Source organism: Alosa alosa, chromosome 20 (genome assembly GCF_017589495.1).
Source record: "Alosa alosa isolate M-15738 ecotype Scorff River chromosome 20, AALO_Geno_1.1, whole genome shotgun sequence".
NCBI classification, from domain to species: domain Eukaryota; kingdom Metazoa; phylum Chordata; class Actinopteri; order Clupeiformes; family Clupeidae; genus Alosa; species Alosa alosa.
This window is the reverse complement of record NC_063208.1, coordinates 11,369,087-11,396,435: the sequence shown is the minus strand read 5'-3', so window position 1 is coordinate 11,396,435 and position 27,349 is coordinate 11,369,087. Positions and strand designations below refer to the sequence as shown.

The following is a 27,349-nucleotide window of genomic DNA, read 5'->3' as shown; positions in this document are numbered from 1 at the left end:
CGACTATACATTGAGGACATGATTGGCCGAATCACTTGAATTCATAACCAATCAAAACTGAAAGTTATATTTTGCCTTGATTTTACAGGTTCGTATGTCGTGCCTTGGTTGGATGTTGTGTCACACGTGATAGTGAACTTCGTGAGTAAGCTCGTACACATTATTTTTGGGAGATGTTCAGCAGCAAGTAGAGAGAGAGAGTCCACAAAGTTAGCTAAGTAATTGCAGTGCTCATATAATGGCTGGACACGGCCATGGTCACGGTGGACACCATCACGGGTGTTGTGAAGACGAGCATGAGGCACCCGAGCGCGGCGTGGAGTATGCGCTTTATCTGCGCATTGACTTGGAGAAAATGCAGTGTCTGAACGAGAGTCGTGACGGAGACGGAAAGCTCGTATTTAAACCGTGGGATCAGCGCACAGACCGCGAGAAGGTAGACTGCTTTGAGGAATATGACAGTTTCATAATGGTTTGGGATGACGGTCAACCTTACATTTAACGCGACCCCCTTATGGTGTTTTATCAGAGACAGGCACGGGCTTTCTGTAGTAGGCTGGTGACGATAATCTCACTGCAGGCTGATCTCATACCAGTTACAGCTATTTTGTTGAGTTGTTGTCTACAATTTAAAGACGTTTCATGTACAGAATTTAATTTTGCTTTCTACATATCCTTTTCAGTTTGTTGAGAGTGACGCTGACGAAGAACTGCTCTTCAATATTCCGTGAGCTTTACCAATCTACTGTCTGACGTTCTCACAGTCATTATCATCCTCATCCTCTTCGCCATTCATCTTTCTCGTTTGTTACGATGTGTTTAGTTTGTATGTTGTGTTTGCACGGCTGCACCCATCTGTAATGCCATAATGCAGCAACCAACCGAGACTATATTGGAGGACGATTTCATGTGCATCCCTCTCTCTGCAGGTTTACTGGCAGTGTCAAGCTGAAGGGAATCATAATTTCAGGAGAGGATGACGAGTCTCACCCTTCAGAGATGAGACTGTGAGTGAGTGGGCTTTGAGCAGATATGATTATGATATGATACGATATGATATAGATATAATATCAGTTCCTTAATTGGTGGGCAGATATGTGTATGGTAGCTCAGTTCACTGTTACTGTCTTATGTCCCATCTTTACTTTAGGTACAAGAATATCCCACACATGTCATTTGATGACACAGAACGGGAGCCGGAACAAGCCTTTCGTCTGAACAGAGATCCGCTTGCCGAGCTGGAGTACCCAACAAAGTAAAAATCCGATGTCAGCCACACAGACAGGCACTAACTCACTCACTCCCTTCCCCCTCCTTCCCCACCCTTTCCTTTGGCTTTTTTCGTGTAGTCATGTCTTTCTCTCTCCATATATTGTCTGTTTATATTTGTTACAGTAGATTGTGTTTTTGGCTCTGTCTGATGCAGTAGACCATGTTCTATTCATCTGACTTCAGTATCACTACCTATGTGGTTGACATCCATATAGTACCAGTATCACTATGTGGTTGACATCTAATATGGCTCCAATTTTCTGCAGCTGATTATCCGTCCCTTTTATGTATATTATGTGTATATTCTGTTAATTGGACTGTGTGCAGGGCTCTATTAGTCTAATTATCATGATCAACCAGTGACTTAATGATCAACCTGTGACCTAATCTGCCTCCTGCATTTTCCACAGGATTGCCCGCTTCTCTAATGTAGAGCACCTCTCCATCCATTTGTCCCGAAACTTTGGTGCAGAGTCTACGCGTGTCTACTATATTGGATTGAGAGGGGAGTACACACAGGTAGGTGCCAAAACATGATGTGGAACTCTGATCTAGTGTTTATAATATTAGACCTCATTTTAACTTGATGGCAAAATACAACCTTTATAAAGATGACCAGTGTTGCCACAGTTACCTTGAAAAAGTAATCTGATTACTGATTACTCCTTTAAAAAGTAACTTAGTTACTTTACTGATTACTTGATTTTAAAAGTAACTAAGTTAGATTACAAGTTACTTTATTAGTTACTTTCAACAATGTATAGCAGACATCCCAACCTAACCTACTTAGATACTGAAATTCAGATGTTTGTTCAATAATGTCTAGTCAGTACACCAAATAAGGAAGGCCTATTGATAGAAATTGTGATAGTAAAATATGTAGATTTTGGGGTAGTTTGTAGCCTAGAAATCTAGACGCACCCTAGCGTTAATTTATTTGCTCAGCCTGTACGTCTAGTATCAAACCATAGGGATTTCTATTGGCTGACGCCGTGGACGTCATCCAATCACAGCGCTCTATTTTGTTAGAGAGTCTTAAGGCGGGTCCTGCGACAGTAGCAACAAGGAAGGTGGCTATGGCGAACGAAGAACGGTTGTTTGAATCGGCGTTGCCGTCAAATTTGGAAGAGTTGGACTTGTGCTTTTCTTTGAAAGTTGAGCAACACAATGCACTTAAGTCATTCCTTTCGAAGATTCGATTCCAGACTATACATTTCAATGATATAGGATGGCCTGCCAGGCTAGGTAGTTTGGCCTTTTCATGTAGCCTTGGCAACTAGCCATCTAGTATAGGCCTGAGTAATATGCAAATGAAATTACACTTGTTAAACTCACCTCAACAAGTCTTTTTGCGATCATTTAACCCGCCGTGAGCAATGCTAAAGTCACTGTTACAAACAGTGCAGTGTGCAAGACTATCATTATGTTTTACTCTTATGAGACAATTGGGTACACTTTTTGTAGTCTGATGTGAAATGGGTCTTAAATGTTCCTTTTTGAGGGGCACTGACTCTGCCATGACGCTCCTGTTCCTAGATACACTAACTGAACTGATTAGTTAAGTTCGGGAGAAATGAGATATAAGCTAAGCCCACCTACACTGAAAACTGATTGGTTTATTTAGCATGCTCTGTCTTGGATGCGCTTGCAGGCACACACGCACCACTCCTCTCTCTCTCCCTCCGTTGTGTGCGCGTTAAACTCAGATGCACACGCGATTTGAAGTCCGGTCTGGCTTGCGTGCTCTTGTTCGCCCTAGGTTCCGGGAGATTTTATGTAATTTGCGGGCGTCAGGATATCAATATGTGGGAGACTCCCAAAACTTCGGGAGACTTGGGATGTCTAGCTAGACAGCACTTTGTCGCCAGCACAGAATGTACAATGTACCTTAATGTTGTCATGTTTAGCTGACACAAACTCAAAATAATGACTGTATAGATAAAATGTGCATCTCTCTCCTCCCTCTATTGTTTACGTTTGTGTCGCTGCGTGGTTTTACATGTGAGTTGTCCTCATGCTGAAAAGGTTGGCATAGCCTACATGCCATTAATCCCAGAGACAAGAAGAAAGCAAAGAATATATCTTTTTACTAAGGAAAATGACAAAAATAGTAACACACAGTGACTTAGATAAGTAACTTTAATCTGATTACTGGTTTGTAAATAGTAGCGCATTAGATTACTCGTTACCGAAAAAAGTGGTCAAAATAGACTAACGCGTTACTGGCATCACTGAGGATGACCAAATCAAGCCACAATTGGTCTTATCCTGACCTGGGTACAGTCAGAGACGGTTGATCGAGAGTGCGGCAGAAATGCCGTTCGCCCTATTAAGAGTTTTTGTGGCATCGAAATGATTTTGGAAACGTTATTTTTAGGTAAGAAAACTCTTTAGGGGGCCTTTAAGTGTAAGTTGGGAAAGCTCGTCTGGTCATTGCGTGCTCAGTATTGAATGTAGAGTGACCAGTGGCCATATTGTTGCTCAAATTAACACACAAACCAAGTGTTGTGTTACACATGCATTGACCAGATGTATTGTCCAGTTCATCTATGCTTGATGTCAGTTGTCATAGTATTTCATTGTTAATTACTAACAGTCTTGAGAGTGTTTTCTACTAAATGTTGGCTCCGCAGTGAAGATGAAAGTAGCTGAGCCTGGCAATCCAGATCAGATCCAATGCTGCACAATGATACATTTTCTCAAATATCAGAAAGCTGAGCAAAAGGCAAACTTAACAATTTTCGTTTTTGTTTTCAGTGATTTCACTCGTTTCATTTTTCTGTAAACGCAACGCTGTTGGCTGAATGCCGCTGACATCTTGACTGTGATCTGAGATTGTATTCCATAGCCTACTGTGAGTCATGGGGTTCATATCATTTGTCTTTTTATTTCATTTTGTCCATCCTCCCTCCCTCCCTTCCTTCCTTCATTCATTCCTCCTGTCCTAACCCCTCCTTCTAATTGTTTTTGTGAAGGAAACGAGAAAGGAACGATAGGAGGATGGAGGAATGAAGGAGAGACAGATATAAGAAATGAGATGTCCTGCACACTCACGCATCATTTTCAAGAGACGTCATTTACTGATGATGCAGTGCATCACCGCTTAGGCTAGAACACACGCAAATTGCAGAGAATATGAACTTACACCAAAGCCTAAAAATGTCATATGAACATGGACTCTTCCAGCATATAAAGGTCTTTTCTAGTTCTACTAGTTTATTGTCGCAAATAAATCCCTATGAACTTGTTTGAAACCGAAAGTTGACAGACGTGGGAGGAAATGTTTACCTTGGCAGCTTGGATGATGGAATGATCGCACAATTCCGACTGAAAACGCTTCCGCGTAGGATACTCTTGTGTTTCCTCGCGTATCAGGCCTTCCGCCACCCTCCTCTCTCCTTGGTCTTGCAATTAGATAACTGACACATCCTCGATGACGTAGAGCTTTGAACGATTTCCGGGGCACAAACTGGAGGACCGAGGAGAGATGCCGTATGCAAATAGAGCTTTGAGATGAAGCCATGGTGTCTATTTGATTATTAAAAGATCTGGAGGGCATTCTAAGTACATGGTTAAGAGACAAACATGGGTAATAGCCATTAAGCTAGAAGTGGAGGTTTACCACAAACTCAAAGTCAATGTTTTGTCACTGAACCACATACTTGGAACCCCTGCTGGCCCTGTGGTATGGTTCTTTAGACAGATATTTTATGGGCCTCATCTTCTTACTGTTTCTACACACTGGTTCTTTAATTTATTTTTTCTTCTTTGTTTCCTTCTTTCTTTGACTTCTAGGCCCACCGACATGAGGTCACCATCTGTAATTACGAGGCGTCCGCCAACCCAGCTGATCACAAAGTGCAAACCATCACTCCCCAAACACACTTCATCTCCTGAAACACAAACAAACGTGCACGCAAACGCACAATAACTGCAACTGGACGGATCCTCACTGGTAAAATGGACCTGGCAGGTAGAGATGCTGTTGACAGGGAGGAACTGGACTCAGACCAGAGGACATGAGAACACCGCTGCAGACGATGCAGATGCCCATCATCTCTAATGTTGGCACATGTAACTGTATTTTTGGTGTGATAATAAAATTGAGAGAATTGAGATTAAACTTGCAGTGATTTTACAGAAGGTAGTTAGTGACCAATGAGTACAGAAAATTGTAGACTTTCTGGCTTCTCATTGCCACCACCTGTTTAACATTTACCCACCAAATGCAGGGGCATGCATCTAGCACACCACTATCACATATAGAATGGGATGGTCATGATTCTGGGTTATCGGGGGTCTGCTACATTTTCCGAGGGTCTGCACATGTGCCATTGTAAAGTTGAATGCAGTGTTGCTGAAAGTAACTAGGCTTAAATTCAGAATTTGTGCTATGAAAATGTGTACTGCAGCTTGTTTTCCTTCTTTTCTTTCTATTTATTAACTGTAAATCTTCAGCAGAATAACTACATCATCGTATGATTTCGAATAATCTTAGTGGATGAGTTTTTTTTTTTTTTTTTTTTTTTTTTTTCCATTTATTTATCTTGAGTGAATAGTAATGTTAGTTTCCAATAATTTTTTTGGAAAGTAGGCTATAACGATCAATTTGTTAAATTTTTAAATATATGCAGTATCCGGAGCCTGTAGACTAAAACAATGATAATTTCTTAGTTATATCACTAACGTTTAACTTGTTGAAAATTCTAATTAATACAACATTAGTAAAATATTTTGATGTCCCGTGAAGACAGGAGCTCTCCACTAAAACGCGAAAGGGTGTGGAATTTGTGATGTCAGTTATTCTCCGCCCCTTTTTGGCAGCAGCAGGAAGTTCCGGTGTGACCTGGGATAGCAAGCGGTGAGTGTATGAATTTCTGCTAAAGGGCCGATGTTTTATTATACTACTATTTTAATCATGGACCTGTTCCAACACAGACTAGTTGTCACAAGTTGGTCGCTGGTCGTTGGGGCGTTTATTGATCTTTATAGTCGGTCGATTTGAGGCCTTAAGTACTGCAGAGGTTAACTGAGCTGGTGAGACAATACAGCCTCATCTGCGGGGCTACTGGTTCATTGTGAGACTGAAGAGCTAGCTAGCTAAACAGGATTAAGCTGGGTGCTGTGGGGATGTATCGTATTCACAGTTGTAACAGTCTGCTGCGTCTCACTCATCCATTCCTGAATTCCACAATCTCGATCAACAACGTTAAGCTGCTTTAGAATCCCCATTATTTTTCCATCCCCACCCCTCCTCTTCCTGTCTTATTGATTTAGCTCAAGCTTATTCGCGTCATGTTGCCGGTCATTTATGTGCTTTTTTTCTCCTAGTCTTTAGATAAAAGCGTAACATGATTGACATCCTTTGAGCGGTCGATGCAGGGGGTGCTTTGTCGTATTGCCCTGTAGTGGCGTGCGCACTGACCCAGGTAGCCACCACGAGACAGTGGTTCATGACACTTCTCTAATCCAGTCCCGGGTTGGTGGACATCAGGAGTGCGTGTGATGGTGATCGTCTTTCGTTTTATATTACCATACAAGTTAATGTTGTGGTGTCTTAGCAGAGTCATTTGCTTACTGTAGTCTTCGTTGCAGCGTCGGTCACTTTCATTTCATGAGCGTTTATTGATGACAGAATCAGCTCTGCGGTAACGTTACGGATAATTGGCGATGGGGAGAATGATACACGCCACTGAGCGCGGCTGTTGATGTAGGATAATGATGTTAAAGTTAAGACCAGCACGAAACACAAGCCCACTTGTTTTCTTTAATACAAGTCAGATGGCAACTCATGATGTTGTTACTAGAGGTTCTCATAGCAAGCATTGTCTGCAGGCTACCGTACGAAGAAAGCGCAGCGGTGAGCTCAGAAGCCGATAGGGCATTGCCTTCTCATATTGCGTGTCTTACCCCCTTCCTCTTATTGACTGATTTAGGTCCATTACTTTGACAGTTGTGGCACTACAGATGACCATGACGAAATCTGAAGTGGGATGTCACTCAAAGACTATTATGACCCCTGTCATTTTTAGACATAAACGCATATTGAGGCAGGTCAGTGGGACCTTTAGTGAGGCGTTCTCTCCATAAAGGAAGTAAACTTGCATTGCAGACTACAGAGACAATATCAGCATTGTGTCCTCCCATACTCATTTTTAATGTTGCCTGTGTTGCTGGGGGAAAAAAACAGGCCACAGGGCCACATTCATCTTTGTAATCCTCACTTAACTCTAATCGTGGTGGTCTCCTCTCATGATCATCAGATACATTTTCAGAGTGTTTATGAGTTAGTTACTGCATAATCAAGCAGGTTTAACCATTAACTGATGTTCTTGCCTGTTCAATGCGTCCTTCTCTCTCTGTTTCAAGAATTTCCTCCTCTTATCTCCCCCCTCTGTGCACTCTACCTGTACCAGGAAACGCAGCCTTGTTTATCTTGATTGCTAAATGTTCTCATTTCATGATTAATGGTATTTCTCTGCAGCATTATGGATGGGCACCATAAGCAGCAGCAATTTAATATCTGAGGAGTTTGTAGAGGCCTGTTTAACGTCAGAGTTGACAAATGGAATGCTGACATTCCTCAGTCACTGTGGCCGTGCAGACTGTTGTTCCTGAGGTGTGTAGGACCATCTATTAGGAACGGATGTCTGTGTAGATCTGATATCCTTGATGGACACCCTCCCCCTATCCCCATGGCAGCATCATTATAATTGTGTGTGGAACCCCTTCTCACTGTGTTTGTGTGTGTGTGTGTGTGTGTGTGTGTGTTTCCTTGTGTTTCCTTCCTTCAGTAGCACCTGCTCCAGTGTATGTGTGGCAACAACATGTCTGTGCCGCTGCTTGCCGAAGCTGTGACGGTGTCGGGGACCGAGAAGGAGACAGCCGCAGTGAGTCTTCCTGCACACACACACACACTCCCTTCCTTACACACGCACACACACATACAGAGAGTCTCATACAGTCACAACAGAGTTCTCTTACTGACACTTCTCTTTAGGACATTGCTAATCCTGATGTTGAATACCAGCCAGATAGGGTCATTCCACGCCAACTCAGCCACCCATGTACATGACACCTCAGATTTTGCTGAAAAGCGGTGAATATATGCCTTATGTTACCAAACAAAGAAATCTGAAGTTTCAGGTCAATATCTCAAACGGTTTGCCTGTGGCGTCCATTTGAATTTCGGGTGCCACGGCCCTAATTGACACATTGGAATTTCACATTTCATATTTTGCCATTTTTGGAAGCTCTTAACGTCTGTTTTAATAGTGGTAGAGGGCTGGAAACTGGTGTGGTAGTCCATTGTAGCCTGTACTACACAATTCTGGAGGCAGAATCAACATTCCTTACTGTTTGGGTGAGAGATGGGTTACCAAAGTCCTAAAAAATGTTGATGGCATGTGTGATTTTTCACTTTTTGGGTGGCCCTAGCACCACAATTAATGATCATATTTATTCTAAACAGGATTATTTGTTATATGTGGGAACCTTGCTCTTGCCAAAATGAATTTGAAGGGTATGGTACCACTGGTGGGGGTTTTATGGGGGTCCAAAAACCCTCTCCGGCAGAGGTTACTTTTGGAACCCCATATTTGGACCCCAAAATGACCATGTGGGCACTTGATGATCCTAATGGGATTTATATCAGATAAAGATACATATTTGTTCTTTCTTTTAATGAAATAAAATTGTTGACTATGAAGCTCCATAATTTGAATTTTATTCTTCATAATGCACCATTTTGGACATTGTTTCCAGAAGTCTGGAATGTAGATCAAGGAGAATTTAGTGATGATAAAGCATGAAAATAGTGGAAATAACTTAGTATTATGCTCAGTGATGGCAAACAATTAAATACTGAGACTGTCACGGATTAACCCCTTATCCCCCATGAAAGAGACTCTCCATCTCTCCATCAAACTTCAAAATTGATATAAAGCAATGATGCGATAGTGTTCCACTGATCATTTTGGCCGAGGCGTAACTTCTCTCCAGTTCGTACGTTTCCTCGTGTTTTTTTAGTATCTTCTGCACTAACAAAGAAGAATGTAATGTTCTTAATGTTTTCTTCAAGTCGCTTTTTTGCAACTTTGCATGGGAAAAGCCCATGTGATGGAATCGGCGGAACTCTCAAGCGTCTTGCAGCACGAGCAAGTCTGCAGGCCACTGATGGAAACCATATTCTGACACCAATGGAGATGTTTCAATGGGCAAAAAGAAAACATTAAGAACATTACATTCTTTTTTGATAGTGCAGAAGATATTAAAAAACATGAGGAAACAAAAAGAGGAAACTCTGCCAAAACGATCAGTGGAACACGATCGCATCATTGCTTTACCAATTTCCAAAAATAAGATACAGATAAAAATAATATCACAGGATACAGTATTCACAGATGTCGATGCAGGACAGCAATCGGATTCAGAACACTTGGATACAGATCCCCCGGAGGCAGAACACTCGCAGTCAGATCAGCTACAAAATTCAATTTTCCAGCCAGGAAAATACATTGCCTGTATGATGATGACTGGTTCATTGGAAACATTGTTGAACGTTCAGATGAACATGGTGACGTTTTTGTGAAATTCATGAAGTGTGTCAACAACATCCTCACATGGCCATCGGACCAAAGACAGATCTCCTGTTGGGTGCCATTCCAACATATCATTTGGTGTGTCAGTGTGCCAGACATCTATGGACACAGTGCTCACCAATACAAACTTGACCAAAAGGACCATGACAAAATTATGCCACTGCTTCCACAATTTCTTGGATAATAGTTAAAGACACTATTCAATTTAATTTTCAATTTTATTTGGAGAGTGACAGGGGCAAGGAAAAACTCCCTTTTATTTGTAGTGTTCTTACACTTTGTAACATTCTTGTTATTTAGTTCTTTAAAAGTTTGATGACCACTATTTTCAAAGTTTGACCAAAGTTTGATTTCCACTATTTTCATGCTTTATCATCACTAAATTCTCCTTGATCTACATTCCAGACTTCTGGAAACAATGTCCAAAATGGTGCATTATGAAGAATAAAATTCATATTATGGAGCTTCATAGTCAACAATTTTATTTCATTAAAAGAAAGAACAAATATGTATCTTTATCTGGTATAAATCCCGTTAGGATCATCAAGTGCCCACATGGTCATTTGGGGGTCCAAATATGGGGTTCCAAAAGTAACCTCTGCCGGAGAGGGTTTTTGGACCCCCATAAAACCCCCACCAGTGGTACCATACCCTTCAAATTAATTTTGGCAAGAGCAAGGTTCCCACATATAACAAATAATCCTGTTAAGAATAAATATGATCATTAATTGTGGTGCTAGGGCCACCCAAAAAGTGAAAAATCACACATGCCGTCAACATTTTTTAGGACTTTGGTGACCCACCTCTCACCCAAACAGTAAGGAATGTTGATTCTGCCTCTCTGACTACCACACCAGTTTCCAGCCCTCTACCACTATTAGAACAGACGTTATGGGCTTCCAAAAATGGCAAAAGATGAAATGTGAAATTCCAATGTGTCAATTAGGGCCGTGGCACCCGAAATTAAAATGGACGCCACAGGCAAACCGTTTGAGATATTGACCTGAAACTTCAGATTCCTTTATTTGGTAACATAAGGCATATATTCACCGCTTTTCAGCAAAATCTGAGAGGTGTCATGTACATGATACCCCGATATTGGCTGTTTTCACATGGAATGACCCGATAGACACCTGCTTTTTCTGCACCATATTGATCTCTCAGCATTTGTGTTCATAGTCAGGAAGATTTCTCCTTTTTCTGCAGATCAGTTCTTTTCCATGAGTCTTTGGTTCATAGCTTGTAAGTCAATATGAATTAATGCCAGTCCCAGAGATCTGACTGTGCAGAGAGTAACACGTTAGTGATATCTGCTGTCATGATTTGTCATTGGCATTTTTTGAGGTAAGCTAGTGTGGTGAGCTATCCATAATACCCTTGGATGTTGATTTGAATACTTCCTCTTATGTAGATGAAATGTGGATTAGCTTATACAGGGTTTCCGTGGAGAAGTCTGGAAAGTTTGCAGTTTAATAATATTAAATGTAGGGCTTAAATGGTCTTACATATATTAGAATGCTGTGCACTAGGTCTTACATATGTCTACAGTTACAGATAAATCACAATGTAACCCCCCTACAAACTGGATCAGTTTGGAACTGATAACTGATACAAACATGTATTTATTTACTATTCTAGTAATTATGAGACTATGAGGCTGGTTAAACATTTGTGTTTGTGAATCTGGTCTTGAATTTCATTCATAATGGTCTTAAAAAGTCACACATTTGACTTATTGAAACCTGCACAGAAACCACATTGTAACACATTGTTGACATCTTATGCTATAAGTAATGCCTATAAACCTATAGAATAACCATTCTAATGTCTTCAGTGCCTAGTAAATGCCATCAAAATCAAGACATTTAGACATACAGATTGCACAGAATAGACATATTGCTGAAAAATGTTCTTCACTTCACTAATTACACAAACACTATTGCTTGTTTTTTTCTACAGGTTATCTTCCTCCATGGGTTAGGTGATTCTGGGTGAGCTCCGCTTTTCTTGTTTGGTTCTTGTCCTGTGATGTAATAGTTCTCATTATTTATCTCTGTCTTGCCCCAAACACTCTCTGTGCATGCGCATATTTATGTGTGCGTGTGTGCGCTCGTGCGCTCGTGTGTTTGTGTGTTTGTGTGTGTTCTTGTCCCACAGACATGGCTGGGCAGATGCCATGACGTCCATCCGACTGCCCTATGTGAAGTACATCTGCCCACATGCGTGAGTAAACCTGCTCTGATCAGTTATGGATCTGCCCACGCGCATGAGTAAACCTGCTCTGATCAGTTATGGATGTGCAACACAACAGCGTGTTTATGGGCCATTTGTACTGTGGCGCACAGGGAGTCTCTGTCCTGGGAAGAGGGCCGTTTTAAGATTCAACAGCCAAATTATCCTCATAATTGAATTGTGACTCCCATTGTCCCATTGCCATGATTCATAGGCAGTTTACTGTACTTCATCGTCCTTGCAAGAGGTGTTCTGAATTAGCATCACTGACCTCACATTTAAGTGTGCTAAAAGGGTACAGCCTTCATGCTCCTTTGACTTACACTGACCCATTTAAGCAGGATGAAGTAGATAGATAGATAGATAGATAGATAGATAGATAGATAGATATACTTTATTGATCCCTAGGGGAAATTCAAGGTCACAGTAGCATACAGACAACACACACACACACATTCAATAACAGCAGAAAAAGTAATTAAAAGTATATAATATAAAAAAAACACAACTAAGCAATAAGGACTGTAGAAGATAAAGAATATACTAAATATACAAAATACAAATTATTATATAATAATAATAACTATATTATATAAAAGTATACTTATACTTATGAATGAAACATGCCCATGCATAATCTTACAGATACTTCCCTTTAAAAGTGTGATACTCCGACTAGTCTGAAGTGCAACTTTTTGAAGCATAGCATTTTTCCATAGGTGGTACTTATATCCCTTTATCTCTCCTGACCTGCAGTGCTCATCTCTGATTCTCTACCCCACAGGCCTAGAATACCTGTTACCTTGAACATGAAGATGACTATGCCCTCATGGTGAGCTGGGTTTTTATGTGGGAGTTAGATTATGCCGGTGTCTGTCTGCGTATGTGTAATGAAGTAGGTGCTTGTCTGTGTGACTTATAGGGGTGTGTATTTGTGCATCTAGATGGTGTGTGTGTGTCTGTGTGTGTGTGTGTGTTCGCTTGTGTGTGTGTTCGCTTATGTGTGCGTGCACTGTTTTGTATAAATATGTGTATCCATACTCAGGTTTGATCTGATGGGTTTGAGTCCAGAATCTCCAGAAGATGAGGCTGGCATCAAGAGGGCAGCAGAGAACAGTGAGTGAAGAAAAGCTAAACACACACACACACACACCATTGACGAGACTCACCACTTTGCAGGGACAATGTTTCCTTTAAAGCAAGTGCTACACACACACACACACACCACTGACCCATTGACGAGACTCACCCGCTTTGCAGGAACAAAAGTCAGTGCTTCAGAAACAACAACATAAACCAGACGTGCATTCTTAATGTACCTAATTTCTCTTCTCCAGTCAAGGCCATTATTGACCATGAGGCTAAGAACGGAATCCCCCCCAGCCGGGTGCTCCTAGGGGGCTTCTCACAGGTGAGCCAAACTGCAGGATCAAGCCATCCAGTCACTGTGTTCCACAGCAGGGCAAGGTCCCACCTTTGAAGGTTTTAGAATATCTTATTAGCATAGATTTTAAGAAACATATTTAGGTTTCTATAACACACAATGCTCTGGCCATTAAATAGCCTTAGTTGCGGAAATGGCCTTAAACAAACAAACAAACAAACAAACAAACAAACTCCACAGCAGGGCATCTACATCACTATTATTTAGATACACAAATTTAAAAATGGCATGCGGAGATGGATAGGCATCCAAATGTTGGACTATAGTGAACAGATCTAAAAGCACGTTGAGGCCCCAGCCGTGCCGCGACAGGCGACCCGGGTTCGATTCCCGCCACGTGGTCCTTTCCGGATCCCACCCCCAACTCTCTCTCCCACTCACTTCCTGTCGTACTCCACTGTCCTGTCTCATTAAAGGCATAAAAAGCCCAAAAAATATACTTAAAAAAAGCACGTTCACTTGTGACATTGTGAACTGAATAGTCATCATTATTTATTGTGTGGCTGTACATACTGCTCTGCTCAATCTACTGATGTGTGGTGTAAAAGTATTTATACTGGTAGTATGATTTTGCTCGAGCAAATAAGCTAAATGTTACCTCTGTTTTGGTGGGGGTGGGGTGGAGGTAAATCTTCGTCCATGCCATTCCAACATTGTACTTATTGTCCTGCAGGGCGGCGCTCTCTCCCTCTACACTGCGCTCACCTGCCAGCAGCAGCTTGCTGGTGTGGTTGCCCTGAGCTGCTGGCTACCACTACACAAGACCTTCCCTCAGGTAACTCTCTCTCTCTCTCTTTCTCTCACACACAGAAGTACAGTACTTATTTAGGTTATTGGTCTCTTCTTTGAGTCATGATTCTGTCAGTATTTATGTGAACTACTTCATGGGATGTACTTTAAAGTGTTAAGCATCTCAAAAGCACAAAGGTTCCAATCCAAGTGGGATTGTAATCTACGATGTTTATGGTAAAGAAAACAAAGAAAACAAGGCCATACTTTGTCTGCGTAAGAGGAATGAAGCTCTTCACATGTGGGTGTATGCCAGGGTAAGTTAGGCTGGGATGTTTATGTCGTGGTGTTTTGTCTGTCTGCTCCACAGGCAGCGAGTAACAGTGGGAACCGGGATATGCCCATCCTCCAGTGCCACGGGGAGATGGACCCCATGATCCCCGTGCAGTTTGGGGCCATGACATCCGAAAAGCTTAAAACCATTGTCTCGCCACAGAAAGTCAACTTCATTACCTACCCCGGAGTCATGCATAGCTCCTGTCCTCAGGTCAGTGTGTGTGTCTGTGGTTTGTGTTGTCTCTGGTCTCGTTGGTCTAGTGCAAAGCCCCCATGTTCAGGTGAGGATATGAGCATAGATGTGTATGTCTGCTGATTTCCCATGAGTTTCAGTGCACATTAGTCTTCTAAATTCATCTCTGTTTTATATTCTGCAGGAGATGTCTGCTGTGAAGGAGTTTATTGAGAAGCAGTTGCCCCGAATCTGACCTCTCTGTGACCCCACTGTGACCTTTACACACTGATCCCTCACCTTCAACCTGCCATTCTCCCACAGGAAACAGCCATGAACACACCCCCATCACACATATCCACGGAGCTACACACACACACGCACACACATAAACACACATAAATTCAATCTGTAACAGAAATGCATACCAACACACAAACACCACATTCAAAAAAAAAAGAAACATATGCATTAATAAATACACAGGCATGGACATTCAGTTGTACATACTGTGAACATTTCAGAAACACCTTGTTTGGACATACTGTACCTTTTGTGTACACGAAGTATTTGTCAAATGGTTCTGGACACACTGTTTGTAAAAGTACAGGGTTAAAACCAAAGATTCTAGAACAGAGCTCTGTTCTAGAATCTTTGGTTAAAACACAGCGACTAGTTTGTGCTTGCTCTGACAAACACGCTCGTCCTGAAGGACCACTTCATTCACACAGTACGTCTTAATATGCCTTTATCACACTCTGCCCCAAGCAGCCCTCAACATTCCCTCATCAGCTGGCATTCATACTGTCTCCCTTTTGCTTGACCCCCCTATGTCTTTCTGTCTGCTCTTTCACTCTCTCACACCCACTCTCATGCTGTGTGAGCAAGACTGCAAGGGAGTTGTGCTGAAAACATTAGGCCTTACCTGGGTCTGGACTTGTCGGCCACGACCCATTCCAACCCCCACCCACCCACCCATCCTCCCTCCCTCCACCCCCACTTGCCCAACTGCATGCTGGGCTGATCTGCTGGGCTGAAGGGCTCAGGTCCTAGCACTGATGCTGCCTCTCGATCTGACTGATCCACACGTTTGGGGTTAAATCATTTAAGAAAAAAGAAGGAAACGATCCGAATAAAAGACACCAGTGCTTCATTCAATCTCTCTATCACCATTCTGTTCTGTTCTTTCATTACCATTTATATTATGAAAATTTGAGCAATGATGAAGTTTGTTTGGATTGTCAGTATGTTTTTTTTGCTATTTGATTGTGCTATACCTGAATGAAGTGACCGAGAACTATTAATGTTACAAAGACAGAGAACATTAATTTGGTGCAAAATCAGTCCATCACAAGGTTTCACATCTTTGGCAACACGTAGCATACTGTAGATATTTTCCGCTAGTAATCAAGTTCAAAAATTACATTACAATCCCAAACATCTAAATTAGTTAGTTGAATAAGATTAGGAAGAGAGAGAAAACATAATTTTGTCTCCTGCTTATACCAGTTGACTTCAGATATCATCTAGCAGTAAGGTAGAGTTTCATCACATCTTAGTGGTTCTGCACTGTGTTTCGATTAAGACAAGACCACCTGTGTTTTTACTTTGGTAGTTTGCTGACATGTGAGGATACATTCAGAGTTAATGGTCAGGATTAGTGACGACACACACACACACACACTCACTCACACACATACATACATGCATTGGCTGTGGCAACTTGCAATGGGAATATATCTCTTTTAAAACTAAACTGAAGAATCATTTGTTTTAAAGAAGTAAAAGTATATAACAGTGAAATCAATAAAATAATCTCCAGTGATTGGGATTCTGCATTGGACTCAGGAATTGGTCCTGCAGTGCCGCTCTGCTTGGGTGTCCTGCACACTTCAGTTCTCTATGGCTTGTGTTCTGTATATCTGAGAAAATTGTTTTAATGCTTAATGTTAATTGAACAGATTGTTGTTTGATAAGTGATGAATGTCTTACTCTACTTTTTGTTCTGTCTTTCTCTTTCCACTCTTTGAATTGTTGATTTTCGAACCTCCTCCCATATATTATGCACACCACTGTTCATCTGTGAGTTTCATCTCTAAACAGCACTGTCTGCTCCATATCCTGTCAAAATTAGTCTTACTCCTCAGAGGGGATAAGTTTACTTTATGAATGAAACTCAAGGACATTAGACCACAAAGGTGTTTTATTTAATTCATCTGTGAATCCACAGCTTTAGACCTCGCAGGGCCCATTTTCGTAGTTGACCCCTTCTCAAGCCCTCTACCCTTCATCCATATGGTCTCCATGACCTCCGTTATAGTTTCCTTCACTGGCTCTAGGCTTGTAAGTTGATTGTAAAGCTGCTCCTTAGATAGGACGGCAGAACTTGGTAGCCTAACTTTGAACCCCAACTTCCAGGCTTATCAAGTCATGTATCCCCAGCCCTGGCCATGTTTTGTCATGGACTGAATTTTTGCGTTCGTTATTGCATTATCTCATTTTGTCAGATTGTTTTGTCATTTTTCCTTGCCATGTTTGTTGACTTACTGTTTTGAAGGACATCTATGTCCATTTTTCCAAGACACCTGTGTATGGAATAAATGATGCAAATCGCATAATCACATACTCGTCGACTGTTGTTTTTGGCTTGGGCATGCAACCAATGTTAACCTTAGTTTGTTTATATTTGAGGGGTGATATTGATTCTGGTGACCAAACGCCCTTCTATCACATCTGGCAAGCAGTTTCTGTGCCTTAGTAGTACTCATTCATCCACTAGATGGCTCTACTGACATTTGTTAGCAACTGTTAAAGAGGAGTTCAAATGGGCCCTGAATTTTGCCAGAACATGCCTCCCTTGCGAGTTGTTTGAGCCTGGGACTCCATCTACAAAATAGCCAGAACACAGGACCAACCCCAGGGTGTTGGAAATTGAACAGTGAGCTACTTACTGTGTGTACATCTTGCAAGTTCTATTGGCTCTTTTAAGGAATGACAAGAAAGGTGACAGATTTCGGAGGTGAGCAGTTCATCTAAGTTTGATATTAAACTCTTTTACTGAAGTGTCAGCCAGGGATTTACTTCAAGTTCACAAAAGGAATGGTGGGTGAAAGTCTCTGAGCTTTTCTTTTCATGGCTACAATCACAGAGGATGGTTGGTTGCACTTTTTTTTAGCACTTTCTTGTAGCCTGCTGACTGGTGTATACCTGGTTTCCCCATTTGGTGAGCAGCAGGTATCAAGCTCAACCTCAGCTTCTATAACTTAAAAGAGAAGGTCAGTTTTGTATTTTAGTTGTTTATTAATTTTATTGAACACACAAATAGTCAAACATATTGTAAATACATTAGATTTTGCACCTTGCACCTCAACACACCAGTTTTCAGATAACTTTCAAAAGTATTATGAAATGTGTGCCTCAAGTGCACTGATATAGCCCATATAATAAGTAAATATTTCTTAAATAAAAGCTGCTCAGAATCATTGTATGAGATACACAAGCCTATATGCACTACCATGCTGTAAAATTAAGCTAAGAAATTAAATTAATAAATAAATTCATATACAATTTAACTCTTCCCTGAGACATTGGAATGTAATGGGCAACTGAGTAAAATACAAATTTGCAGTCACTTATTTAGTACCTTTTACTTGGAAGTTCACAATTCCTGACAAAATATCACCCTCCAGTCGGGTAATGTTGGAAAGAGATAATATGAACAAAGAGCATAAATTATATAGATACAATTTCTCAAAATTATCGAGGCAAGAAAGTGCAAAAAAATAAATGTAGTTGATGATAAATCCCAATTTTGCTCTTTGCAACTTTGAGATGTGTCCATCCAAGCTCTAAGGATATGTGAGTTTCTGAAAGGCAAAAAAATGAAATGATCAATTAGAAACATCATGACAAAATATGTTAAAACCTAAAAGTATTTGATAACATATTGTTACTCTGTTTAAATTAGTCCTTTGTTAATTTTAACTAATAGTAAAAAGACATCTTTAAATGTAAATTATCATGTCACTTTGCCTCCCACCTGTATGTCATAATGGTTTTTTCCCCCAAAAAGCCCTTAGTGGAGCTCCTCTTCGTGAAGCTCCACCCACTGATGTTCCTGTCCCCGGCGTTCTGTTGGACAGCAGCAGCAACAGCAGCGCCGCCTGACCCACCACAGCAACCTCTGACCCAGAGTAGTCCGCCGTACTCTTCCTGTCTGTGTCCCTTTGCTCTCTCTGGGCCCCCATCGTCCGCCTTCCACCACAGAGCTGACCATCACCATCCCCCCTTTGGACCTCAGACGAACCTCCTGTTCCTCCTGCAGGTGAGATGTGGCCACTCCTCTCTGGCTCTGCTCTGTCTGCGTCTGCACAGCTCGGTCTGTGGTCCTCAGCAGTGACCTCTCCAGCCGGGATATCTGTAGTGCTAGTCTCCACAGCTCCTCAGTGCTGACACGTCTGTCTGTGCTCCTTAGTATTTCAATTTCCTTGAACATTAGCTCCTTAATAACCTCCACCTCTCTTCCCCTTGCCATGGCTCTCTGCCGATCCTTCTTCAGCTCACTTTGGAGCATTTCCTTGTATTTCTCTACGTCGGCTAGTCTAAGGTCCACTTCTCTCTGTTTTTCACCTTCTCCCTCTGTTTCTGTTCAATGGATTCCCATCGTCTCTCTAGTTCTTCTTTCATCTCATGTACCTTCTTTTTCATTTGTTCAATTTCTTCTCTTTCTGTGATTTTAGTCTTTATAGTTTCTCTCTCTTTCTGTTCCAGTGTATCAGTGTCCCAGCCTCTCAGTCTCCATTCTGTTGTGAGAAGTTTTAGCCTTTCTGGGCATTTTGTTGCCTCCCCTCTTTCTAGCTCTTGTAGGCATTTCTGAATTTCAGCTCTGTCCCTCAACAACATCTCCTTATCTTTTTCTACTTTCCTCATATCGTTCTCATTTTCTACTCGCTGTCTGTTTATCTCCATTTCTATCTGTGAAAGTTCCTCCCTCTGTTTGAGGTATGCCGCTTGCCAGCGCTTCAACTGGTCCATGTCCTCTCCTTGATCTTCATATGGTGTTTGTGTGGCAGCATCTTCTTGTTGCATGATTTTTACAGCAGTTGTAAAAGTCATTGTTGCCATGTCTTTCCTTTCAGTTTCTTTGATTTGCTCTTCAATCGTGTCTTCTTTTCTAGAAGGTTCCATGTCTGTCTCTAGCATACTCTTCATATCCTTCAACTTGCCCTCAATCAGTTGTAGCTCCTTCGTTTTTCTCTGACACTCATTTAACACATGCTTCCATTCATCCGTCTGTCTCTCTATCTGTGACGTTAACTCTGCAAGGTTGTATTTTCCCCTCTGGGTTCTCTCCATTATATTCTCTGCCTCCTCTCTCTGCTCTTTAAGTAGAATGTCCATTGCAGTCTTCGATTGCTGTATATCATCTGAGGTTTTCTTCAGCTCTGTCTCTTTTAGTTTAATGTGTTCTGCTTGTTTTGCAATCTCCTGTTCTTGCCTCTCCACGGTCTCCAACTTATGCCAGTCTCTGGCCACAGCAACTCGGGTGGCTTCTAATTCTTCACCCTTCATCTCTGTCTGAACTGATTTCTCAGTTTGTCCCTTAATTTGTTCAGCATATGCTCTCTCCATTTCTGCTCCATCATCCCCCTCCTTCTCCTGCCTTTTCCTCTGAATCTCCTCACAGACTAACTCCAGCTCAGCTCTTTTCTGTAGAGTCTCAGATGAAAGGCTCTCCAGGTCTTCTTTTAGCTTCAGAAGCTGTTTGGCTATTCCGCTCGCTGTCTCCTTCTCTCTCTGGATTACCGCCCTGATCTGTTCCAGCTCATCTCTTTCAGTGTTCAGCACCATTTTGATGTTCTCCGTCTCCACCCTTTCTCTTTGTAGGTCGGCTCTCTTTTGCTCCATATCAGCTTTCACTGCTTCTAAAGACTCCATCAGTTTCTGTCTCTTGGTCTGGATCTCAGTTGCACTCTTGTCATCCACCTCTCTTGATTCTTCTTTCTGATCCCCTTCTCTGACCTTTATGTCCACCACTGGTTTAACAACATAAGGCCTCTCCATCTCAATTACATGTGTTTGTGTTGCATCTGCCTGTTCCATCAGTTCCACCTCAGAAGTTTGAGTGTCAGCATCAGTTTGCTCCATCGTAAACAATACTGTTTCAACATCTGCAGGTTCCATCCCCTCTATGGCTGTCTCGACATGTTCTGCAATTGTTTGGGTTGAAGGATCAGCTTGCCCCACCTCTACTGCTAGAGTTTGTGTTGCAGCATCAGCCGTGTCCTTTATCACTGGTTGTGCTGCATCTGCTTGCTCAGGTGCTGTAGTATCAGTAGGCTCCATCTCCTTTGCAAGGGTTTCACTAGCCTGCTCTACGGGCACCACCAATGTTTGAGTTGTGGCATCAACCTGCTCCACTTCTCCTGCAAATGTTTGTGTTGTAACATCAACCGTCCGAATATCCACAGCAAATACTCTTGTTTCAGTCATGTCATCTGGTACCACAGGTGTTACTGCATCAGCCTGCTCCATTTTAACGTCAGGTTTTGAAACATCAAGGAACTCTTTCTCCTCTGTAATAGCCAGCTCCGTAGGCATTGAGACTGTTTGTGCGGCAGTGTCAGCATGCTCCACCTCTGCCACTAGAGTTTGTGTTGAAGCATCAACATTATCGAACTCCATGGCAGCTGTTTCAATTGCTGCAGCAGTCTGTTCTGTCTCTGCAGCAGCTGTTTGTGTTGCGGCATTGGACATCTCCTTCTCTGCTGGTCCCTCTGCATCAGCCTGTTTGATCTCCACCACAGGAGTTTGCGTTTCAGCATCAGCCTGCTCCACTTCTACTACAAGTGTTTGTGTTGTAGTATGAAGCATTTCAATCTTCACGGTAAGTGTTTCAGCCATGTCTTCTTGGACTGCAGGTGTTGGTGCAGTAACCTGCTCCATTTCAACAACAGGTGTTGTAACATAAACCATCTCTTTCTCCTCTGTAAAGGTTGTTAAAGCTTCTTCCATATCTAAAGTTGTCTCCTTCCTTTCTTCAGATGGTGCTGCAGCAGTCTGTTCTGTCTCTACAGAAACTCTTTGTCTTTCAGCATCAGTCTGTTTGATCTCCACCACAGGGGTTTGTGTTTCAGCATCAGTCTGTTTGATCTCCACCACAGGGGTTTGTGTTTCAGCATCAGTCTGTTTGATCTCCACCACAGGGGTTTGTGTTTCAGCATCAGTCTGTTTGATCTCCACCACATGGGTTTGTGTTTCAGCATCAGTCTGTTTGATCTCCACCACAGGGGTGTGTGTTTCAGCATCAGCCTGCTCAATCTTAAACAAAGGTGGTGCAGCATCTGCAGGTTCCATCTCCTCTGCAGGTGTCTCAGTCTGTTCTGTAGTCACTGGAACGATTTGTTTTGTAGTATCAGGTGGTGCTGCGTCTGATCTCTGTTCTGAGGGCACCATCACTGTTTGATCCATGCTCACCACATCTGTTTGTGTTGCAGCATCAGCCAGCTCTACTTCTGCTGTAAGTGTTTGAGATGTAGCATAGGCCATGTCTATCTTAACCATAGGTGGTAAAACAAAAGTGCTGTCCATTTCCTCTGTAAGTGCTGCAACAGTGTGTTCTGACTCTGCAGTAATTGTCTGTGTTGCTGCATCATCCATTTCAATCTTCACTGCAACTGGTGCTGCATCGACTTGTTCTTTCTCCACCACAACTGTCTGTGTTGTAACATCCACTTGTATTGTACCATCAGCTGCCTTCACCTCTACATCAAATGTTTGGGATGCAGCAGTGACCGTCTCAACTGTAAGTGTTTGTGTAATTGCATCAATGTGTTTCTTTTCCACTGTGTGTCCTGCAACATCAATCTTTTCTGTCTTGACAGTAAGTGTTTGTTCCACACCATCATCGTGCTGCTCTGTCTCCATAGGTGCTTGTGTTGTAGCATCAACCTGCTCTATCTCCACGGGAACTGTCTGTGTTGCAGCAGCATCCATCTTCAACTGCATAGTAGTTGTTGTTCCATCAGCCTGCTCAATCTCTGTCAGAGGTGTTTCTGTTGCTGCATCAGGTCTAGGAACATCAACAGACTCCAACTCTACTGAAAATCCTGCAACAGCCTGTCTCATGTCCACCACAGGAGTTTGTGTTGTAGCATCTACTCTGACCAACTGTTGTACGCTTTCTTTGTCTATCTGAATTTTGTTTTTTAGGAGCTCTGTCTTTTCCTTCTCCAGATATTTTTTTTCCTCTTCAATTATGAGTTTGGTTTCTTCAAGTTGTTGTTTTTGAATCTGGATATTGGTATTGAACTGCTCAAGCTCATCTTTCCTCTGATCAGTTTTTTCAGCAACGCTCTGGAGGACGTCCTTTTCTTTTTGCAGAACCTGTGCTTGTTCGTCCAATCTCTCTTTCTCCTGCATCATCTCCTGCATGATATACTCAATGTTATTTGACTTTTCTTCCACCTCAGCCATCTTCTTTTGAAGTTCATCCTTTTCAATTTGAGTGTTTTCCTTGTAAGGACGCAGCTCGTCCCATTGTTTCTGAAGATCACTTTTCAACTTTTCCAACTCATCCTTGTCTTCCATCATGGCATGTTTGTTGTTTTCAATTTCCTGTCTTTCTTCATGCAGTCTATTTTTCAGTTTCTCAAGTTCTTGTTCAGTTTCTCTTTCTGCACCTAGCTTTTCTTTAACGGTAATCTCACTTGATTCTTTCTTTTCTTCTATGTCAGCCCTGATTCGGTCAAGTTCAATCTTTTCCTTGTTGTGGATATCCATCATATTATTCAGCTCTATTTGTTGCTGGTCTATTTCAGCTTTCCTTTCTGTTAGGTCACTCTGCTGCTTGTTAATGGCCTTCATCATCTCTTCCATGTTGTCTCTCTGTGTTTGGAGGTCTGACTGGAGAAAGTCTAGCTGCTCCTTCCTGGATGTCAGGTCCGACTCCTGGTTCTGCAGGACATTTTTCTTCGATTCCGTTTCTTCTTGAAGTTGTTTCAGAGTGTCCTTCTCTTCCTGTATTTCTTTCAGTAGGTTTTCATACTCTTGCCTCTGTTTCACTTTTTCATTTTGTAACATGTTCATTTCTATATCCATTTCTGACCTTTTCATCTCCAAATCACGAGTTTCTGCCTCAAGAATGAGTTTGTTTTCTGCTAATTCTTGTTTTTGTTTCTCAATATCAATTCTACACTTTTCAAATTCAACCTTCATTCTTTCTGTTTCTTCAGCAACAATCTGGAGGACATCCTTTTCTTTTTGTAGAGCTTGTGCTTGTTCGTCCAATCTCTCTTTCTCCTGCATCATCTCCTGCCTGATATTCTCAATGTTATTTGACTTTTCGTCCACCTCAGCCATCTTTTTCTGAAGTTTGTCCTTTTCAATTTCAATGTTTTCCTTGTAAGGACGCAGCTCGTCCCATTGTTTCTGAAGATAATTTTTCAAGTTTTCCAACTCATCCTTGTCTTCCATCATGGCATGTTTGTTATTTTCAATTTCCTGTCTTTCTTCATGCAGTCTATTTTGCAGTTTCTCAAGTTCTTCTCTTTTTGCACCTAATTTTTCTTTGACGGTAATCTCAATTGCTTCTGTCTTTTCTTCTATTTCAGCCCTGATTCGGTCAAGTTCAATCTTTTCCTTGTTGTGGATATCCATCATATTATTCAGCTCTATTTGTTGCTGGTCGATCTCAGCTTTCCTTTCTGTTAGGTCACTCTGCTGCTCGTTAATGGCCTTCATCATCTCTTCCATGTTGTCTCTCTGTGTTTGGAGGTCTGACTGGAGAAAGTCTAGTTGCACCTTCCTGGATGTCAGGTCCGACTCCTGGTTCTGCAGGACATTTTTCTTCGATTCCGTTTCTTCTTGAAGTTGTTTCAGAGTGTCCTTCTCTTCCTGTATTTCTTTCAGTAGGTTTTCATACTCTTGCCTCTGTTTCACTTTTTCATTTTGTAACATGTTCATTTCTATATCCATTTCTGACTTTTTCATCTCCAAATCACGAGTTTCTGCCTCAAGAATGAGTTTGCTTTCTGCTAATTCTAGTTTTTGTTTCTGAATTTCAATACTATACTTTTCAAATTCAACCTTCATTCTTTCTGTTTCTTCAGCAACACTCTGGAAGACGTCCTTTTGTTGTTGTAGAGCCTGTGCTTGTTCATCCATTCTCTCTTTCTCCTGCATCATCTCCTGCATCATATTCTCAATGTTATTTGACTTTTCTTCCACCTCAGCCATCTTCTTTTGAAGTTCATCCTTTTCAATTTGAATGTTTTCCTTGTAAGGACGCAGCTCGTCCCATTGTTTCTGAAGATCATTTTTCAAGTTTTCCAACTCATCCTTGTCTTCCATCATGGCATGTTTGTTGTTTTCAATTTCCTGTCTTTCTTCATGCAGTCTATTTTTCAGTTTCTCAAGTTCTTCTCTTTCTGCACCTAGTTTTTCTTTAACGGTAATCTCAATTGCTTTTGTCTTTTCTTCTATGTCAGCCCTGATTCGGTCAAGTTCAATCTTTTCCTTGTTGTGGATATCCATCATATTATTCAGCTCTATTTGTTGCTGGTCGATCTCAGCTTTCCTTTCTGTTAGGTCACTCTGCTGCTCGTTAATGGCCTTCATCATCTCTTCCATGTTGTCTCTCTGTGTTTGGAGGTCTGACTGGAGAAAGTCTAGCTGCTCCTTCCTGGAGGTCAAGTCCGACTCCTGGTTCTGCAGGAAATTTTTCTTCGATTCAGTCTCTCCTTGAAGTTGTTTCAGAGTGTCCTTCTCTTCCTGTATTTCTTTCAGTAGGTTTTCATATTCTTGCCTCTGTGTCACTTTTTCATTTTGTAACATGTTCATTTCTATATCCATTTCTGACTTTTTCATCTCCAAATCACAGGTTTCTGCCTCAAGAATGAGTTTGTTTGCTGCTAATTCTTGTTTTTGTTTCTCAATTTCAATACTACACTTTTCAAATTCAACCTTCATTCTTTCTGTTTCTTCAGCAACACTCTGGAGGACATCCTTTTCTTGTTGTAGAATCTGTGCTCTTTCGTCCAATCTCTCTTTCTCCTGCATCATCTCCTGCATCATATTCTCAATGTTATTTGACTTTTCGTCCACCTCAGCCATCTTCTTTTGAAGTTCATCCTTTTCAATTTGAATGTTTTCCTTGTAAGGACGCAGCTCGTCCCATTGTTTCTGAAGATCGTTTTTCAACTTTTTCAACTCATCCTTGTCTTTCATCACGGCATGTTTGGTGTTTTCAATTTCCTGTCTTTCTTCATGCAGTCTATTTTGCAGTTTCTCAAGTTCTTCTCTTTTTGCACCTAATTTTTCTTTGACGGTAATCTCAATTGCTTCTGTCTTTTCTTCTATTTCAGCCCTGATTCGGTCAAGTTCAATCTTTTCCTTGTTGTGGATATCCATCATATTATTCAGCTCTATTTGTTGCTGGTCGATCTCAGCTTTCCTTTCTGTTAGGTCACTCTGCTGCTCGTTAATGGCCTTCATCATCTCTTCCATGTTGTCTCTCTGTGTTTGGAGGTCTGACTGGAGAAAGTCTAGTTGGTCCTTCCTGGATGTCAGGTCCGACTCCTGGTTCTGCAGGACATTTTTCTTTGATTCTGTTTCTTCTTGAAGTTGTTTCAGAGTGTCCTTCTCTTCCTGTATTTCTTTCAGTAGGTTTTCATACTCTTGCCTCTGTTTCACTTTTTCATTTTGTAACATGTTCATTTCTACATCCATTTCTGACTTTTTCATCTCCAAATCACGAGTTTCTGCCTCAAGAATGAGTTTGCTTTCTGCTAATTCTAGTTTTTGTTTCTGAATTTCAATACTACACTTTTCAAATTCAACCTTCATTCTTTCTGTTTCTTCAGCAACACTCTGGAAGACGTCCTTTTCTTGTTGTAGAGCCTGTGCTTGTTCTTCCATTCTCTCTTTCTCTTTCATCATCTCCTGCATCATATTCTCAATGTTATTTGACTTTTCTTCCACCTCAGCCATCTTCTTTTGAAGTTCATCCTTTTCACTTTCAATGTTTTCCTTGTAAGGACGCAGCTCGTTCCATTGTTTCTGAAGATCATTTTTCCAGTTTTCCAACTCATCCTTTTCTTTCATCATGGCATGTTTGTTGTTTTCAATTTCCTGTCTTTCTTCATGCAGTCTATTTTTCAGTTTCTCAAGTTCTTCTCTTTCTGCACCTAATTTTTCTTTGACGGTAATCTCAATTGCTTCTGTCTTTTCTTCTATGTCAGCCCTGATTCGGTCAAGTTCAATCTTTTCCTTGTTGTGGATATCCATCATATTATTCAGCTCTATGTGTTGCTGGTCGATCTCAGCTTTCCTTTCTGTTAGGTCACTCTGCTGCTCTTTTATGGCCTTCATCATCTCTTCCATGTTGTCTCTCTGTGTTTGGAGGTCTGACTGGAGAAAGTCTAGTTGGTCCTTCCTGGATGTCAGGTCCGACTCCTGGTTCTGCAGGACATTTTTCTTTGATTCCGTTTCTTCTTGAAGTTGTTTCAGAGTGTCCTTCTCTTCCTGTATTTCTTTCAGTAGGTTTTTCATACTCTTGCCTCTGTT

General features: G+C 41.5%; 3 protein-coding genes across 6 annotated transcripts; 2 read left to right on the top strand and 1 right to left on the bottom strand.

Moving 5' to 3' along the window:
- The first annotated feature begins 69 nt into the window (after nt 1–69).
- On the top strand, nt 70–5,388 carry pithd1 (PITH (C-terminal proteasome-interacting domain of thioredoxin-like) domain containing 1). Its single transcript, XM_048228933.1, has 6 exons — nt 70–436; nt 684–727; nt 930–1,007; nt 1,151–1,255; nt 1,683–1,791; nt 5,068–5,388. Exons 1-6 carry the CDS (start codon nt 239–241, stop codon nt 5,167–5,169), a joined length of 636 nt encoding a protein of 211 aa, XP_048084890.1. The 5' UTR covers nt 70–238; the 3' UTR covers nt 5,170–5,388.
- A 645-nt stretch (nt 5,389–6,033) lies between these two features.
- Nucleotides 6,034–15,767, top strand: lypla2 (lysophospholipase 2). Of its 3 annotated transcripts, none has more exons than XM_048228930.1 (10): nt 6,034–6,133; nt 8,067–8,162; nt 11,832–11,863; nt 12,030–12,095; nt 12,889–12,936; nt 13,150–13,220; nt 13,442–13,515; nt 14,222–14,323; nt 14,648–14,824; nt 14,991–15,767. In XM_048228930.1, exons 2-10 carry the CDS (start codon nt 8,085–8,087, stop codon nt 15,039–15,041), a joined length of 699 nt encoding a protein of 232 aa, XP_048084887.1. In that variant the 5' UTR covers nt 6,034–6,133; nt 8,067–8,084; the 3' UTR covers nt 15,042–15,767. The 3 variants fall into 3 exon arrangements, with proteins under 3 accessions (XP_048084887.1, XP_048084888.1, XP_048084889.1); XM_048228931.1 differs by having other exon boundaries at nt 6,063–6,133; nt 8,070–8,162; XM_048228932.1 differs by lacking the exon at nt 6,034–6,133 and adding an exon at nt 7,579–7,891.
- A 2,298-nt stretch (nt 15,768–18,065) lies between these two features.
- LOC125285351 (major antigen-like) lies at nt 18,066–27,262 on the bottom strand. Of its 2 annotated transcripts, none has more exons than XM_048229764.1 (3): nt 21,951–27,262; nt 18,825–21,908; nt 18,066–18,651 (listed from the first exon to the last, which is right to left on the bottom strand). In XM_048229764.1, exons 1-2 carry the CDS (start codon nt 27,164–27,166, stop codon nt 19,382–19,384), a joined length of 7,743 nt encoding a protein of 2,580 aa, XP_048085721.1. In that variant the 5' UTR covers nt 27,167–27,262; the 3' UTR covers nt 18,066–18,651; nt 18,825–19,381. The 2 variants fall into 2 exon arrangements, with proteins under 2 accessions (XP_048085721.1, XP_048085722.1); XM_048229765.1 differs by having other exon boundaries at nt 18,825–21,985; nt 22,070–27,262.
- Nucleotides 27,263–27,349: the final 87 nt, after the last annotated feature.

What these genes read in the sequence shown, in the direction of transcription:
- lypla2 (XM_048228930.1), top strand. Translation starts at nt 8,085, where the DNA reads ATGTGTGGCAACAACATGTCTGTGCCGCTGCTTGCCGAAGCTGTGACG. An exon ending in AAGATGACTATGCCCTCATG is followed by an intron (nt 12,937 to 13,149) that starts GTGAGCTGGGTT and finishes ATCCATACTCAG; the next exon opens with GTTTGATCTGATGGGTTTGA. An exon ending in CAAGAGGGCAGCAGAGAACA is followed by an intron (nt 13,221 to 13,441) that starts GTGAGTGAAGAA and finishes TCTCTTCTCCAG; the next exon opens with TCAAGGCCATTATTGACCAT.
- pithd1 (XM_048228933.1), top strand. Translation starts at nt 239, where the DNA reads ATGGCTGGACACGGCCATGGTCACGGTGGACACCATCACGGGTGTTGT. An exon ending in AGCGCACAGACCGCGAGAAG is followed by an intron (nt 437 to 683) that starts GTAGACTGCTTT and finishes TATCCTTTTCAG; the next exon opens with TTTGTTGAGAGTGACGCTGA. An exon ending in CACCCTTCAGAGATGAGACT is followed by an intron (nt 1,008 to 1,150) that starts GTGAGTGAGTGG and finishes TCTTTACTTTAG; the next exon opens with GTACAAGAATATCCCACACA.
- LOC125285351 (XM_048229764.1), bottom strand. Translation starts at nt 27,166, where the DNA reads ATGGAAGAGATGATGAAGGCCATAAAAGAGCAGCAGAGTGACCTAACA. An exon ending in ACTGATGCTGAAACACAAAC is followed by an intron (nt 21,909 to 21,950) that starts CCCTGTGGTGGA and finishes TGAAACACAAAC; the next exon opens with CCCTGTGGTGGAGATCAAAC.